Source organism: Dermacentor silvarum, chromosome 4, assembly GCF_013339745.2.
Source record: "Dermacentor silvarum isolate Dsil-2018 chromosome 4, BIME_Dsil_1.4, whole genome shotgun sequence".
Taxonomy (NCBI): domain Eukaryota; kingdom Metazoa; phylum Arthropoda; class Arachnida; order Ixodida; family Ixodidae; genus Dermacentor; species Dermacentor silvarum.
In genome coordinates this window covers 174,372,285-174,387,857 of record NC_051157.2, presented here as the reverse complement: position 1 = coordinate 174,387,857, position 15,573 = coordinate 174,372,285, and the positions used below count along the sequence as shown (strand labels likewise).

The 15,573-nt window shown below is 46.3% G+C and overlaps 1 protein-coding gene across 1 annotated transcript; it reads right to left on the bottom strand.

Moving 5' to 3' along the window:
• Positions 1–3,398: 3,398 nt before the first annotated feature.
• On the bottom strand, positions 3,399–14,578 carry LOC119449052 (uncharacterized). The gene is made up of 5 exons (XM_049666628.1): positions 14,457–14,578; positions 12,998–13,999; positions 11,896–12,124; positions 6,524–6,695; positions 3,399–3,420 (listed from the first exon to the last, which is right to left on the bottom strand). The coding sequence occupies exons 1-5, from the start codon at positions 14,529–14,531 to the stop codon at positions 3,399–3,401; spliced, it is 1,500 nt and encodes a 499-aa protein (XP_049522585.1). The 5' UTR covers positions 14,532–14,578.
• Between the last annotated feature and the right edge of the window lie 995 nt (positions 14,579–15,573).

Genomic DNA, 15,573 nt, shown 5'->3' with positions numbered 1-15,573 from the left:
AAAGTACCGACAGCAATTGTCGAGGCGAGACGTAAGGGATTTTCGACGGTTTCTGCTCGAGCCTAGTTAAATTTAATTGTAATAGCATTCGTAGGGGGATTCACGCAGTTTCCGAGGGCTATGCATATCTATCTATCTACGTTTGTATCTATGATTGTATCTAACCGTTTTTCCGTCTACCTGGGTCACTGGGTAGTCAGCGGCCGGATGGGTATCACATCGGGCTGATGTGCTGAGGTAACAGGGTTCTTAACCAACCATCAGACCAACTTGGGTCACTGAGTGTGGCAGTGTTTACACACGTGCCACTCTTCGACGAACTTCTCCCATGCCGACATGGGTGACTGTAAGTTGCGGGACTGGGTAGGCACCGCTGTTCGAAGTTGACGCCGATTTGTAGCACTGGATATGCGGCACATGGTCCATGCTGGCCTCCAATGAACTTCTTGGATGCCAGCTAGGGTCACTGTGTATGTGCAAGTAGGTGTGTGTGCCGCCATTCAATGAACGTCTTTGACACCAACTGGGGTAAATAGGCATATGCCACTTGGAATGTGCAACTCTACAATGACGCATCGACATACACATATAAATCCGCAAACTGAAAAGTGATCACCAGCTTCGTGACAACATGCGATGAACGCTTGTTTCTTCGAAGCTGGGAGGTGGCGGGTTCGAACACCTTGTGGTGTACATGGTGAACCCACTACCGGTGAAACCGTGATTACGTGCAGCTGTACTTCGCGTCTCTGTGTGGAGAGCGTAATTAGCCGCACGGCGAACTAGGCCTGGACCTCATCGGTACAGTGTAGCCTGTTCGACACGGCGTCACTTTGATTGCGGCTGCAGAGTCAAATCTCGGCAGAACAACGTGCGTGGCATTCGGGTAGGAGAGACTTGGGGTGGGAATAGGTGTTAAGGGTACAGTGCCACGCAAACGACAAAGTCTCTGTTGAGAAAGAAAACTTGTTCAAATTCACGTTTTCCCGCTCGAGCTGCAACGTCGAACACAACAACAACGTAATTTGGCTAGCTGGTTCTCCCAAGCCCCGCCAGCGATACACAGGCGAGTTTGTATCGAAACGGATCAGACACACTCTGTTGTGGTGCTTCAGCAAATGAAGGACTGCACCCTTTTCTTTTAATGCGTTAGGATTCTTAGGGCCTTTCACGCATTTTACAGGTCATATGTGTGTATGCTCGTTTGTTTGTTTGTTTTGTACTAAAGCGACGCAGAGCAGGAAAAGCTCGAAATCCGAGGGGCTCACAATCGCGCCAAGCACTGGCGTTCCGGCTGGCTCAGGGGCTGCACTGCATGCATCGAAGATGCGATTCGGGTGGCCTTGCCCGTTCGCTCTTGTTGATCATTACAGTTTCTTTATATCTAACCATCTTCCCACCTACCTTGCTTACTGTGTTGTCAGTGGTCGAATGGTTAGCGCATGTTTAAACAGACCCCTTGAATTTATCCGATGCTAACCGGACACGTCCTTGGTTAACCTCCCTACCTTTCCCTTCTCGTTTCTCTCTCTCTCTTGAAATATATAGAGGAGGGAGTACTAATTCGAAATCTCTATTACCTCGCGCGTCAGAACCTGCTCCTTATAGAAGATTGCACAGCCTCCACAAACTCTACGTGGAAAGATATGTATATAAAAACGAGTGAAATGTGGTAACAGAAAGTCCGCTTTGCTAACGACACTGAAGGACAGAGCAAACCAGACAGTGAGTGAGTGAGTGAGTGAGTGAGTGAGTGAGTGAGTGAGTGAGTGAGTGAGTGAGTGAGTGAGTGAGTGAGCCCGCGTGTGCGCCCATGTGTGTGTGTGTGTGTGTGTGCGTGTGCGTGTGTGTGTGCGCGTGTGTGTGTGTGTGTGTGTGTGTTTATTTGTGTCTGTGTGTCTGTGTGTGTGCGTGTGCGTGTGTGTGTGTGTGTGTCTATGTGCGTGCGTGTGCGTGTGTCTGTGTGTGTGTGCGTGTTGGTGCAGAAAGAACTCAGAATCGACCAAAGTAAAAGAACTTTCTCGTTGTTTTAACTATCTTGGCCGCCTTTGGCCATTGTCACGCTTCTAGTCTTTTCGCCAAAGCATCTTCACGTGCTGCGTCGATCACTCTTCACTGACAGACACGCCGCCCCGTTAGCAGCCATCTCAGTAGTGTAATCACAATTAACGTGACAACCCAGAGCGCCGGTGTAAAGCACGTAACACACGCGCTGCCCTTCCACCGCCAACCGACCGCAGGGCGTTCGCCCTCCCGTTAATCAATAGGGTGCAATCAGGTGACGTCACAGATGTCATATTTTTGTCCTATTCAAAATTTTATATTTTTAAGCAGTATAGGATGATGCTTTGTACATTTCCTATTCCCTAACCAAAATTTGAGTAATTCGAGTCTTTGCTTAAGCGCACAATCATTCATGCTGTTCTTTTTTGTTGAAATAACTAGCTCAAAGAACATGAACAAGTTTGTCGTTAGCTCTAGCCCCCGAGCATTAAGTGAAATAAAAGAAAATTGGAAGGTGGTTGAACCTCTAGCTGAAGTCCTCCTGGACGAATGTGTTCTTGAATGTCTCTAGAATGACCTCTAGAAGGCTAGAAACTGACATAACCGATAAGCAAAAGTGGCGGTAACTCGGAAACGATAACATTGTCTTTAAAAAAAAATCATTGTTTCGCCATCACCAACCAAACGCGCAGCACGTCAAACATGCAGTAAAACATGACAGTTTCATTAGTATAAAGTGGTCGTGTGAAGCAATTACCCAGTGCGCGCCGAATTTAGATGAAGACGCAATGAGTGTGCAGGGAGTTCAATTTAACCGCAGCTTAATATTCGTTCCAACACCAGACAGAAATGGCAAGAACAAGCCGTGTAGAGAAATGTGTACACAATGACTGAAGGCGACAAATCATCGCCTCGCTGGAGCTTCTGCTGGTGGTGTTAAACCAGCAATGGCACCCCGTGCCCGCTTGTTCATTTCTTTAGCCCTGTAATCTCAAAGCCCTGTAATTCTAAAAATTACGTTGCGGAACATCATTTTTAAATAACAGCAGCAGAGAAGACGCAGAAGCTTCTGTCGAATTGTTTAATTCTCCGATGCGACGTCTAGGCTAACAATGGTAGGTGCTCATGAGTGCATCTTATTTTCATAATTTAGAAGAGCGGCGAGTTGGGCAAGTTGGTTAAGGTTCATGATTAGCGGCAGCGCAAAGGTTAAGGACGAAGCAACACGACTAACAAGGCAATTCTATTAGACTAATGTCAAGTGCAATTATATTTTCTTCCACCGTGGGTAGCTCTTATTGCCGAGTAGACAAAAGTGAAAATTTTACAACGTTTTAATGAGGAAGTGGAAGGAGCACTGGAGGCCAATTTCGACCATACCACCAGTCGAAGTTTCATTTCTCCAGACCTCGTAATCTGCCGAAAATTGTCAAAGCTTACCAATCGTCAAAATTCAGGCTTCATTTCAGACATTGCATGGCGTTGCTAGTAGAATACCAGCGAAAATGTTTACGAGCGCGTAGATAGAACTGTCGATCAAATTGACCGATTTCTAAAGGCTCGGTTAGAAAAGAGTCAGGACATATTGATATCGTTTTAGGCATTTATACGTTGCTGATCGACTTGCATCTCGCTCTCGTCAGCAACTCTGACAGGGTTACTCTGTTACTCGACCCACTGCGGAAAGCGCGAAAGCAAGTTTCGCGGTTTCTGTGCTTGCGACAGTGAATAATAAATTGACAGTCACTTAGGTATCCTTATTTGATATGAATACGGAAGCATTATGACTTCTCCGATTAATAAGTTACCTCAGTGATACGTGAGGTCGTACATTGTCACATGTCCTCCACATCTCTACCTGTATCCACCTTAATACACCTTGCTCCAATTTGTACCAACCTTAATCTACCTTGCTCTAATTTATACAAACGCTATTTTACTTTATTTAGTTTTATCCCCTCGCTCTAATTTCCACCAACCTTAATCCACCTTAATTCAGCGTGCCCTAATTTGTACCCACTTATATCCACATTAATTCGACATAATCCACTTTAATTCGCCTTAATTAACTTTACTCTACCTTAAGTCACCTTACTCTAGCTTGTTTTAACTAACTGCGTATTATCACTGACGTCATACAAGACGCTGATGACATCACTGGTGATGATGATCTTTGGTACCACTTGTTGCCTACAACGGCAGCATTTCTGCCTCATGGGACGCATTTCTGCCTATGAAGCTTCCGCATTAATAAGAAATAGTTCTCGCAGATGGTGCCAATGAAAGTCCCACAGGAAAGAGTACCGCATACCCGTGTCAGACTCCTTTACCCGACTCTGAATCAAGCGCTGCTACGAATCGTTTTAAACCGTGGCTGTGATCACGCTTTGCTCGAGCAAGAAATGCTTCACACCAATCGACGTCCAGGAGGATCGAAACAGCCCACGTGGTTGTAGTAGCGAAAAGGCATGCGTTGATGAGAACCATGGGTAGCAACGTTCAACTCGTTTTAAGTGAAACTGAACAAGGCACTATACTACCGACGCTCAAGTGGTAAAAAAAAAAATAAAAAAATAACGTCGTAGCTGAGACTTGCGGTGAATACCACAAGCATTTCATTTCAGTGCTGCACACATCATTATGCGACGCCTTTTTTAAACTTCCGGTATTTTTTTTATTGTTAAAACGTGTATTCTCTTATCGTCCAGTACACTTCATGCGTCATCGCGCGAATTTCGAATCTTAAAGGTCCGCACGCCACGTGGTGTAAAAGCTGTGAACTAAAGGTGATGTCCAGATTTGCTGGGGTTGTGAATTCTTTGTGAACGGCTATGCGACGAACAATGTTCAACTCTGTATACCTAGATTATGTGCAGAATGGTATTAAATCGTGCAACCTTGCTATCTGTGAACACGTGTCCAGCATGGCTTAAATAAATTGGCTGAATGGGCTGATGAAAACGGTTTCAGGTTGTCCTCACAGAAAAGTACATGCGACGTTTTCTCGAATGAGAGAGGAATAGCACCAACCCTGCTACTGCTCTGTCTGGCCGTACATTACCTGTAAGCAGAGAGCACAACTTTCTCGGCACTATACTGGCCTAAAAACTGACATTTATTTCGCACTTCAAATACTTAAAGTCCAAATGCTTGTAAACAATGCATTTATTAAAGCTACTATCAGGTACAACATGAGGCAGTGACAGGAAACGCCTTTTGAACTTGTACAGGTGCCTTGTCGGCTCACGTCTTCACTACAGCGCGGCGGTTCGTCAGTCAGCTGCACCCAGTCTTTTAAGCATGTTGGATCCCATTCACCATTAAGGAATCCGCCTCGCTACCGGCGCCTTCAGGACAAGCGCCATAGAAAACCATTATGTTGTAGCGAACGTGTGGTCACTCATCTTCAGAGGTCATATGCCAGACTTACATATTTCCTGAAAATATATTCAAACAGTGAACAACCTTTCTATTCCGCCGTAAACGGTACCACATTTGCCTCACTTTTTCATAACCGGTCCCGGAGCGATGCGGCACTTCTTAGTACGTGTGAGAAAGCCCAGTGAAGAAATTGAATAACAACGAAAGCTGACACCCCATCCCCGCCACATATTTGAAGAAAATGAAAATGAGGAGTTTTTGACAAATTACGTCAAACAGCGAAACACATAATAATTACAAGTAATTAAGCCAAAAATGGAAAATTGGCAGCCTATAAAAATCACCGCTCAATAACTCTGTACAGATGGTTAACCAGCGAAGCTGAAACGCGCGGCCCCGGTGCTCATCACTGTGCTAATCGCGACGGTACATTAAAGTATTTCTCATTTATTGGTTACTGTATCGTCATATGGTCTTGGAACTCTGGCGTGCTTCGTTTTCTTCAAGCGTTTTACGACCTGCACTCCCATTTCGGCCAGACCATTCCCTCTCGGGACCCTAGGACTGGAAATCACATGTGAAAGTCACACATCCGCGCAAAGTTATGAAACGCACTGAAGATGAATTGCGGGCCCCCGTCGGTGTGTATCTCCAGCGGAATGCCGTGCCTTGCAAACATCATTTCAAGTTTTCTGATGACGCTTTCACTCGACGTCTGTATCAGACGCTCTACTACCGGTCATTTGAATGTGCATCATACGCTACCACGTACGAAGCTGCCGAGTGTTCACACAGATCTACTCCAACACTTTCCCACGGAAAACTTGGGGCAGGGCTGTTGATGACCGGCTCAGCCGGTTGGCAATATGCAAACTGGCATCACGTGCTGTACTTCGCACTGAACTGTTCGATCTGTTTCTGCATTCCCGGCCAATACATAAGAATCCTTGCTCTTGCTTTCGTTTTGTTGAGCCCGAGATGCCTCTCATGCAGGCGTTCCAGCATTTCCCTGCGCAGTTGCCTTGGAATAACCACTTTGCAACCCTTCATTAGTACTCCATCTACGTACGACAACTCCGATTTCACTGCAGCGAATAGACCCGTTATTTGACCTTGTTCTAGGCATGTTATGACTTGCCCCAGATCTTCGTCTTGTTGCGTCTCTGCCTGCAGTTTTCTTTTCATCTTGTCACTGACGAGGCTCTCCAGGACTTGAGCAGCGTGCACGCTGACGTCCTCATCTTCGCTTGGCCGAATGTTGTCTTGATCTGGGATCCGGGATAGCGCATCGGCTAGTAGCAGTTGCTTTCCTGGCACAAAGTACAAGGTAAATTCAAAGCGCATTAGTCGCAAGAAGAATCTCTGCAGACAAGGAGACATTTCACAGAGTTCCTTTTTTGCTATTGCCAATAGAGGCTGATGATCAGTCTCTACTGCTATCTTTGTGCCAATAATGAACTCGCCAAATTTCTCGCACGCAAACGTGATTCCCACCGCCTCCTTTTCAATCTGCGCGTATCTTGTGTCGGTTTCCGTGAGCGCACGCGATGAATACGCCGCTGACCGCCAGCCTTTATCATGAAGTTGCATCAGCACGGCTCCCAACACATTCCTTGAGGCATCGGTGCTTATCTTGATTTGTTTCCGTGGGCCGAAAACTGCTAGGACGGGTGCTGACCACGGTGTAAGATATATACTCTTTAGGTGGGGACACTTCTCGGCTTGCTTGCGAGGCGAGATCGACCAGATAAAGTAGCAAAGGCGCGCGCCGATCGGTCAGGTGCCGGCAGCGGATACCTATCGGCGGTACGATGCAACTTCAAGACAGAAAAGGTTTTATCTAATGTTGCTATAGCAACCGGCGCTTCTGCGCCGCCGTATCTGCTCCGTCAAGGCGATGCCCTCTTCCCTCGCGCCCCTCACCACGGTGACCTACTTTCACGCGTCGCGCAACCATTTCGGATTTCCCGCGAATCGCCCGGTTGCTATAGCAACTGTAGATAAAACCTTTTCTCTCTTGAAGTTGCCTCGTACCGCCGATAGGTATCCGCTGCCGGCACCTGACCGATTGACGCGCGCTGTTGCTACTTTATCTGGTCGATCGCGCCTCGCGAGTGTCCCCACCTAAAGAGTATATATCTTACACCGTGGTGCTGACAATGGAGGCGTTAAGTTAGCGTGCTTAGAACTCCAAAAGAGCACGCTCGAGTGCGACTGGCTTCGGAGCTTAACCATAGATGTAACATACGGATTACAAGAGTGGCCACTCCAGCCTAGAAGCGGCCGAGCTACGCAGCTTCATGCCACCCGCTAGAAGACAATACAACACTCCCCGTCTCCAAGGGAACGCGCGTACTAGCTATCTACTGTAGTAACTTTTCTATAGTGCAGTATACGTCTACTTGTCTATGTGGCTGTAGACGTAGACGTTATCAACGGGATCAGCCGGCCGTGAGCGGTGGATGATAAGACTAGTATATAGAATAAAGAATAACGCATCGCTACAAAATATCGGCCATGGTGTGATCAGGCAAGGCGACGCTACAAAAGGTGTGCGATAACATCTGCGTGGTATTTGCTGGGTTCATCTGCCAGACGTCTGTCTGCTTGGCTGCTGCTTGGTAAGAACGCCTTCATTACTTTCATTTATCCCTTCATTACTTTGCAAATTCCTTATGTATTTGTCACTTCAGCCGTAAGTTGACATTTGTAACATTGTGCTGTTTGGCGAAGAGAGCTTTTTGTGTTCTTCACTTCGCGCATGATGTTCGTGGATTACTTCACATTATGTAAGAAACAGCCATTTGGAATGCTGCGCAGCACGTTTGCGAGAAACTCGTTTCTTGGCGGGAGAACGTGAGTCGGCACACGCCGGTATACGTAGTCTGAATTTAATGCACGTGTGTTGCACTTGTGTGAAAGAATGCAAACGCTATGCTTAGGATCGTTATTCGTGGCGTGCGCAGATTGCTTGAAGCCTTTGTTACGAGAGAAATTAGAGAGAACTTGCGAATTGAGAAAAATGTTTGTAAGCTGTGGCTACGACGTATTCTGAATAAACACTCCTGCCTCAGTAGCGCATGCATGGCACCGAAGGTTGCTTTGTTTTATAGCTGCGACAATTGCACGTGACACTTTTCGCGAAAGGGCGATCTGAAGTGCGTAGGTGAAAATTTGTGCGAAGGCGGGGGAGAAGATATAACCAATACTTCTTTTTCTCAGGTCATGCCAACCATAGTCAAGTATTACGGGAATTACTGCTGTGTTGCGAGGTGCACTAACAACGGCAGGACAGGGAGAGAGCGTGGTTTGCTGACAACTGCAGTGAGCAGCCTTCATTCCTTGCTTGCTATGCAGCCCGAAACTACCACTTTATAAGAAAGATTAGGCTTCAAAGGACGAGCGTTGTTTTCCTCTTTAATGCCAATGCTGTATTCTGCAGTTTTGCTGTTCTGTGGGGTATTTCATAATATCGCCTGTTTATTCCTTTTGTGAAATTTTTTCTCAACATATGGCACCTGTATTGGAATGTCTTGCACTTTGCAGTGCAACCATTTTTTGTGCTTGCGTTCATCGAACGTTGCGAAAAAAAAGTGTGCATGTGCTTACTGAGAATATGACTTGCAAATAAAATGTTTCGTCTCTTCCAACACTTGTCATGTTTATTTAAAATGTATGCATAAACACACAGTGGCATCGTGTGCTTGCTGCTCTGGCGGTACAGCTTACACGAAGCTACTCGACGCAAGCAAGCAACGCATAAAAAAAAATCGAAATATAGCCTCCGGGACGAGCACTCGCACGTAAGTGATCTTGGAGGCCGTGTAATATTTCTAGTCATTAGAAGATAGCCTTCGAGATTAGTTTTCCTGCGGTCGCAATCTCTGAGTCTGTATAGATTCCACACACCCACTAGGTTTGCTGCGAACCAAAATCGGCCGCAGGGTCCTATGGAAGTGTCTTCTCTTATCCTTGTATGTTACTCTATGGCTTAACTTAACGGCGATTTTCGCCGACTGCTTTCGGGTAAAATCCCTATATAAGAAAAGTACCGCCATCCTTTGATAAACGCCGCTTCTCTCTCTCCTGTATCTCCGATTGGACGATGATAGTGCGCGCTTTTCACTTCTTTGTATTTTCTTTTTTTCCGCCTGAGAGCCATATGTTGAAAGTCCTCTGCGCAGCCGCAGTTGCCGGCGGCGGCGGCGGCGCGCGCCCGGCCTGAAAGCTTCAACGTGGACTTTCTAGGTGCGCCACCGTCGACTTGGCTTTCGCAAGCAAAAAGTAAAGAAAGAAGCAAGCGCTTTAGGAGAGGAGGCGGCGGAGGAAAGAGTAGATGGCGGTACTTTTCTGATATAGGGATTTTACTTTCGGGCGCACGAACGCGCCGTCTAGCGAATGTTATGTTGCTTCCGCGACCACTATCGCATTGCGCGCGCTTTTTGGAGATGGAGATGCAGTTCTTGATAGACGATGAAGAGCTAGACGAACTTGACGCGCGGCGACGGACGCAGCAGCAGCGGCTTATGCATGAGATGCAAGCTGTTCGTGCTGTTCTCAGATGTACCCTATCAGACGATTTATTTGGGCTCCGCGGTATGCTGACTGATGACTCATTGCCGATCGCAAGAGGACAGAAAGCCTCATGATTCGAGGCATCCAGGATTATGTGATCAACCTTGTGCCCAGATACACTGACACACAATTCAAAGAGCAGTGCCCCAACATCTTCCATGATAACATGAGGACCTGAACAAGTCATACACATGAACGTAGCGACGATAAGGCGCCAAGCTGCGACTGTTCGGTTACGTACCTGAGCGTCTCGCAAGTAATGATCGGGCCGTCATTTTCGGTTCGTGATAAGCTCAAACCGCGCCAACCCGCAAAGTTCCCGATCATGTCTTAGAGAAGACGCCCGGCTGCGCAGCGGCGGCAGGATCGAGTGGGCAAGGAGCACGGACTTGCATGAGTGGAAAGAGTCGCAAACACGTCATTTTCCCGGAAGCCGTAGCAGGTTCGCGCTCTCGCGCACCGTTTCCAGGGTGGAGCGCGTAGAGCCAACACCACCTAGACTTTTTTCAAGGCCTCCGCAAGCCTACGTGACGTCATCAGTGTGAGATCTGCCTGGAAGCTGGCTTCACTCAAATGACCGGCACGCGTTCGCGTTTTGTCGTTCCGCGGCCCGGTTGCACTCGTAGCATTTTTTTCCCGGAGATTTACACCTAGAAGCAGGCCTGTGGCCAGGGGGGGGGGGGGGGGCGGGGGCCCTAGGAGCCCCCCCCCCCCCACTGCGAAATTCGGATGGAGGGGGCTGTTTTACCCAGAATAGTGAAAATAGGGGTTTGTCAAGGACTTCAACAGGTGCCCCAACCCCCGAAAATTAATTTTTGGCTACGGGCCTGCCTAGAAGAAATTTTTGTTAGCAACAGGTGTAAATGTTATAGACCCCCGACAAAGCCTTCAGTTTTTGAAGGCATTGGAGGGTCTATTTTGCATGCTTTAGTAAATGCACCAGAAGATTTTTGTCAAAACAAGACTGCATGTTTTATTATATGAAATGCTTTTAAAAACAAACCAACAATGAAATAAAACCATTCAACGAGGATTCATGCGAAGTTTTTCACATACAATATTTTTATAAAAAGTAAAATAAAGCAGACATGACATTACCTGTAAAATGTTTTCGACACTTTGTTGACTTATTTTAAGTACATGTAGTTGAACACACACAGAATGGGTTAAATATGATTTACTTAAATATTCAAATGATTCTTCCACATAACAGCTCGAGCGTCAAAAGAAAGGTAGCGTTTACAGCAAAACGGAACTTGTGACAATACTTAAAAAAATTGTGGAGATAAAGCTTTTAAGAACATTTTTAAAATGATCTTGTTGAAAGTGTTGAAACTGGGAGCTCAAACGATTTGGCTTTGTAAACACAAAGGACACATTATCAGTCATGTGCGAGAGATTACGCCTGGAGTGTCTTCAGTTTCCGTTTAGCTGCTTTGGCTTCAGACAGCTTGTTGTTTTCTCGTTTGCAAAGGTTATTTAACAAAGTGTTTGCTGCTGCACTAAGTATGTACCCCATCACTACATTCGGCATATGGCCATTGTCACAAACATCAAAGTCTTCATTCCACTCAAGGAAAAGTGTTGTCATTGAAACAAGCAGTTCTATCTGCTTTTCACAGCCATAAAATTTGGCTGCATGTTTTTCACTTGTCAGTTTCTCGAGAACAATATTCATAATCAGTACGGCGTTCACAACGACAGCTTGGGGAAACTTAAGTCCACCTCTTGTGATGCTCGTTATGAGCTCGTCTGCCTCAATTGTGACAGTCTTACTCTCAACAACCAGGTTCGCTTGACAGAATGCACATGTAAGCTTCTTGAGTGCAGCATATGCGCAATAACCAGCGACATAAGTTATAGCTGGAAGTGTGTGCTGCTTTGCAGCAATGTCCTCTTCTCCAACTACAATCTGGAATTGCTTTAAAGCATCACGAAATTCATCAGTGGAGGCACATAGAGGAATCTCGTCACTCTCTGGCAGCTCGAGGACCTTCTGCAGCCTCAATTTGTGCTCCGCTTCATACATCTGCCGTATGGAGATATGGTACTGTGCGCCACTTAACTGTCGGTACCTGCCAAACCTGTCCTCAAGGCAGTCCGACTGGAATTTCCCCAGTAAAACGTACTTGAATCCAAGCTCTTTAAGGCAGTAGCTTGTCACCTGAACAAGAGCAAGAGACGTGTGACGCAATGCATTGTGCGTCTCATGAGTGAAATGACCAGTGTCATGCTTGAGGCTTTTCCAGTAGTCGAGCCAACTGACTATTTTGTTCAAAAACTCGACTTGGGGGCAACAAACTGCCTTTATGGGCTCTTGGAAGTCATCTCGAAGGCGCCTCCCTTTATCCGGCGTCTTAACATTCACTATGCGCCACCACATTACGACAGTGCTGATAAAATCGGCCGTGCTTTTGGCATGCTGCAGTCCTGCTGCTTGTGCACTGTTGAGAGCTGCGATTGTGAAACTGTTAAACACCTTGAGAACAAGTTTCATGTTTTGTCGCTCTAAGTTCGAAGGTTTCAGTGCCTTCAAAGACAATGTTGGTGCAAGTCGTACAAGCTCATTTCTCTCTCTCTCATGAAGCTCTAGCAGCGTGTTGAATGAAGCTGTTAGCACGCACGGCTTGTCAGGTAGTCCATTGATGTCTGGAAAAAACATACATTTACCACTGTTACGCTGGTTAAGCCAATTGTTTCGTATGCATTTTAAAACACGAACAGAATCTAAAATAAAAAACAGTGGTCTTGATTGGTCTGATGGATGCTTGTAGACTGTATCAACCTTCCGTGGCTCTGAAAGAAATGACATTGCCTTCCCATTGATGGAGTTGTTGTCTGAAACAACCGCGATTACTCGAAATCCTGTAGCCTCCAGCCCATTAATGAGCTCACGAAGAAATTGATGCAGCTGTATTGCATCTATTTTCGCCACTGGAAGAATGTGCACTACGTCTTTGCTTGACGACAGGAGGCTTTGAATCATAAACACATATGCAGTTTTTGCTGCGTTTTGATTGTTTGTAGCCATTCCTACTAGACCACCACCTTTGTAATCAATGTATGGCTGCAGATGAATTTCATCCATGACAAGCGTCACAGTTTTTTCGTGGTCATTCATTCCTACGGCCAGCCTCTTTGCATATGACAGAAATAAAGCATCTTGTTGCTCAGAGCATGGGTTCACACGGTATGACCCACAGACACGTCTAATTGTGTCGGGATGTGGAAGTTTCAACTTTGATGTGGACCTAATAAATCTGTACGCATGTGGAGATATAGTGAACACAAGGCTAGCAAATACCAGCAAGTCCGCAGGGTATCTCGAAGTTCTGCTCAGTAAAATGCCGACTTGTTGTTTTACGAACTTGACAACTTCCACTTGCCACTCGTGTGGGAAACTTTGTGACGCTAGTTCATCCAGTGTTTCCACTGTCTTCTTCAAGACAATCTGCAGGCGTTCTTCGCTGTTGGAGAAGTTTCCTGCCAAACTTTGCACAGCAGTAAGGACCTTGTCGATTTCCCGCAGATCACACAAACAAACAGGAAGCACGAGGGTCCCGAGCTTGTTAAGCTGCACGTCACCAACAAACACTTTCACGATCAAATCAGCTGACACTGTCACAGAAAACCGCACGGTTGGAGCTTCTTGAGAATCGAAGTTTAGGAAGAGGACTTTGTCGTGAGTAACAAGTTTTGTCCAGAAGGTGTTTGTCTGGAAACTTGTCAGAGCGGTGAGCAAGTCCTCAAAAGTACTGATGTTATTCTTTTTCTTCTCTTCTTCGTGAGCTTCAACGGACTGCCTTATTGCCTCCTGTAGTGATTCTCCCTCTAGACGAAGCCGCGTCTCTTCAGGGCCTTCCCGGACAACAGTAGTGGGACGAGAAAGATACGAAGGGCAGTTTGGAAATAGGCTGGGGATAGCACCAGACTTGAGTCGTCTCAGCTGGAGAGGAACTTCAAGTACTCGTCCGGTTTTCTCATCTCGATAGGTCGAAGTGGTCACGAAATCACTTGTAAGAAAGTGCTTCTCACACACCTGAAAAAAAATGAAACAGAGCTTATAGCACAAAAATCAAGCAAGAAAAAGTTAGTGGACATTAGTCAACTACATATCACAAAATGTGGCTGTATTATTAGGCATTATCATAGTAACAATGCCTTGTTAGGCGGCCCAACAGGCGAGCGCTGTTTATTTAATCTAACTCTCATAGGATTCGATCAGGCGCTGCAGTCCGTTTAGAGCGACTCAGGTCATCAGCTAGGCGTGAGATTGCGAGGAAAGTATCTGTTTGTCAAGGTTGGTCGCGGGAAAACAAAAATTAGGCAAGCAGCACGATTACTAACACTGCGTGTCTCATGTCCTTCGTAAAATATGCTGCAAGTTCCTCGAAAGCTTAGCTCACAAATACAGAAAATTGAAAGGTTTTTAGTTGCGTAGCTGAGTGAGTTTACACATGCGTAGGCACCTGCGACAAGTGAAAGAACGCACTTACCACAGTGTATTTTGTGGGCGCAAAATCCTTGCGCGGGATAGCTCTCGTCCATGCGGTTCTTTGGTCGGCGTCCATCGGAAACCGATAGACGCGCGCTTTAGGTCCATGAGCATAGTTAGAGTTGCACCCCGGTGCACAGCAGCATCCAGGCACATTGCGTAGTTTACCCAACCATGCTCACACAGCACAAGAGAAAGAAAAAACAGCGTGAGCGGTAACAATGCCACTAGCCTACAACCACAACAGCCAGCAGAGCGAGCGAGCACGTAAGATCAATGTGGCCAGACGCACTGTCATGCGCTGCCAACTTCGCTCGGCTGTGCACGAAAATGCTTAAAGCGTGAATAAATCAAGTAAATAAGTGCATCATTTGAAAGATAAAATATTGCAAAGCTCTTTTTGTTAGATAGTAGGTAATAATTTCTTTCAGTTTGCCTTCTGAAAACTTGTTTCGAAGCAAACGAGATTGTCTGTCTATTTGGCGAACAGAAGCCGCAAGCCATTCCGACTCCAGCCAGTCGAGCGTTACTTTCTCACAGATCTCACAGCAGTGACGTCACGCTGTCGAGACGGAGGCTTGCCGAGGCCTTGAAAAAAAGTCTAGGTGGTGTTGGTAGAGCGCGCTCCATAATCACGCACCGAAAGTCGCTTTTTAGCCGTTAAGTTTAAAAGAGCGCGCTCTGCTGGCTAGAGCGGGTTCGAGCGCCTTAACTTAACGCGCCTGTTAGTAACGTGCGAATACTTTCCCACTCTTTCTGGTGAACGCTGCTCCATTCGAAACACGCACTTTCACGCATTAAACTGCGCAGCACCGCTGTTTTTTCAGACAAACAAGGAATGTACTTTCCGAAATAATTCACTGCGCCTAGCATTCTTCCTCCCGCTTCGACGTTGGGGTTGGCATGTTGGAGACACACTTCATGAGCTCTTCGTCCGGTTTGATTCCTTTATTCGAGATAACTTCTATAAGAAATTTGATTTCTTGCGAGCCAAATATACATTTTTCAGCGTTGAGCGTGAAACCGGCTGAACGTATTGCTGTCAGTGCTGCCCGTAAACGTCTGTCGTGCTCGGCTTTTGTCGTTCCCCATACCAACACATCGTCTATGTATACGCG

What these genes read in the sequence shown, in the direction of transcription:
- LOC119449052 (XM_049666628.1), bottom strand. Translation starts at nt 14,531, where the DNA reads ATGGACGCCGACCAAAGAACCGCATGGACGAGAGCTATCCCGCGCAAG. An exon ending in ATTACAAAGGTGGTGGTCTA is followed by an intron (nt 12,125 to 12,997) that starts GTAGGAATGGCT and finishes GCTCTTGTTCAG; the next exon opens with GTGACAAGCTACTGCCTTAA. An exon ending in CAACAAGACGAAGATCTGGG is followed by an intron (nt 3,421 to 6,523) that starts GCAAGTCATAAC and finishes AATTTTCGGCAG; the next exon opens with ATTACGAGGTCTGGAGAAAT.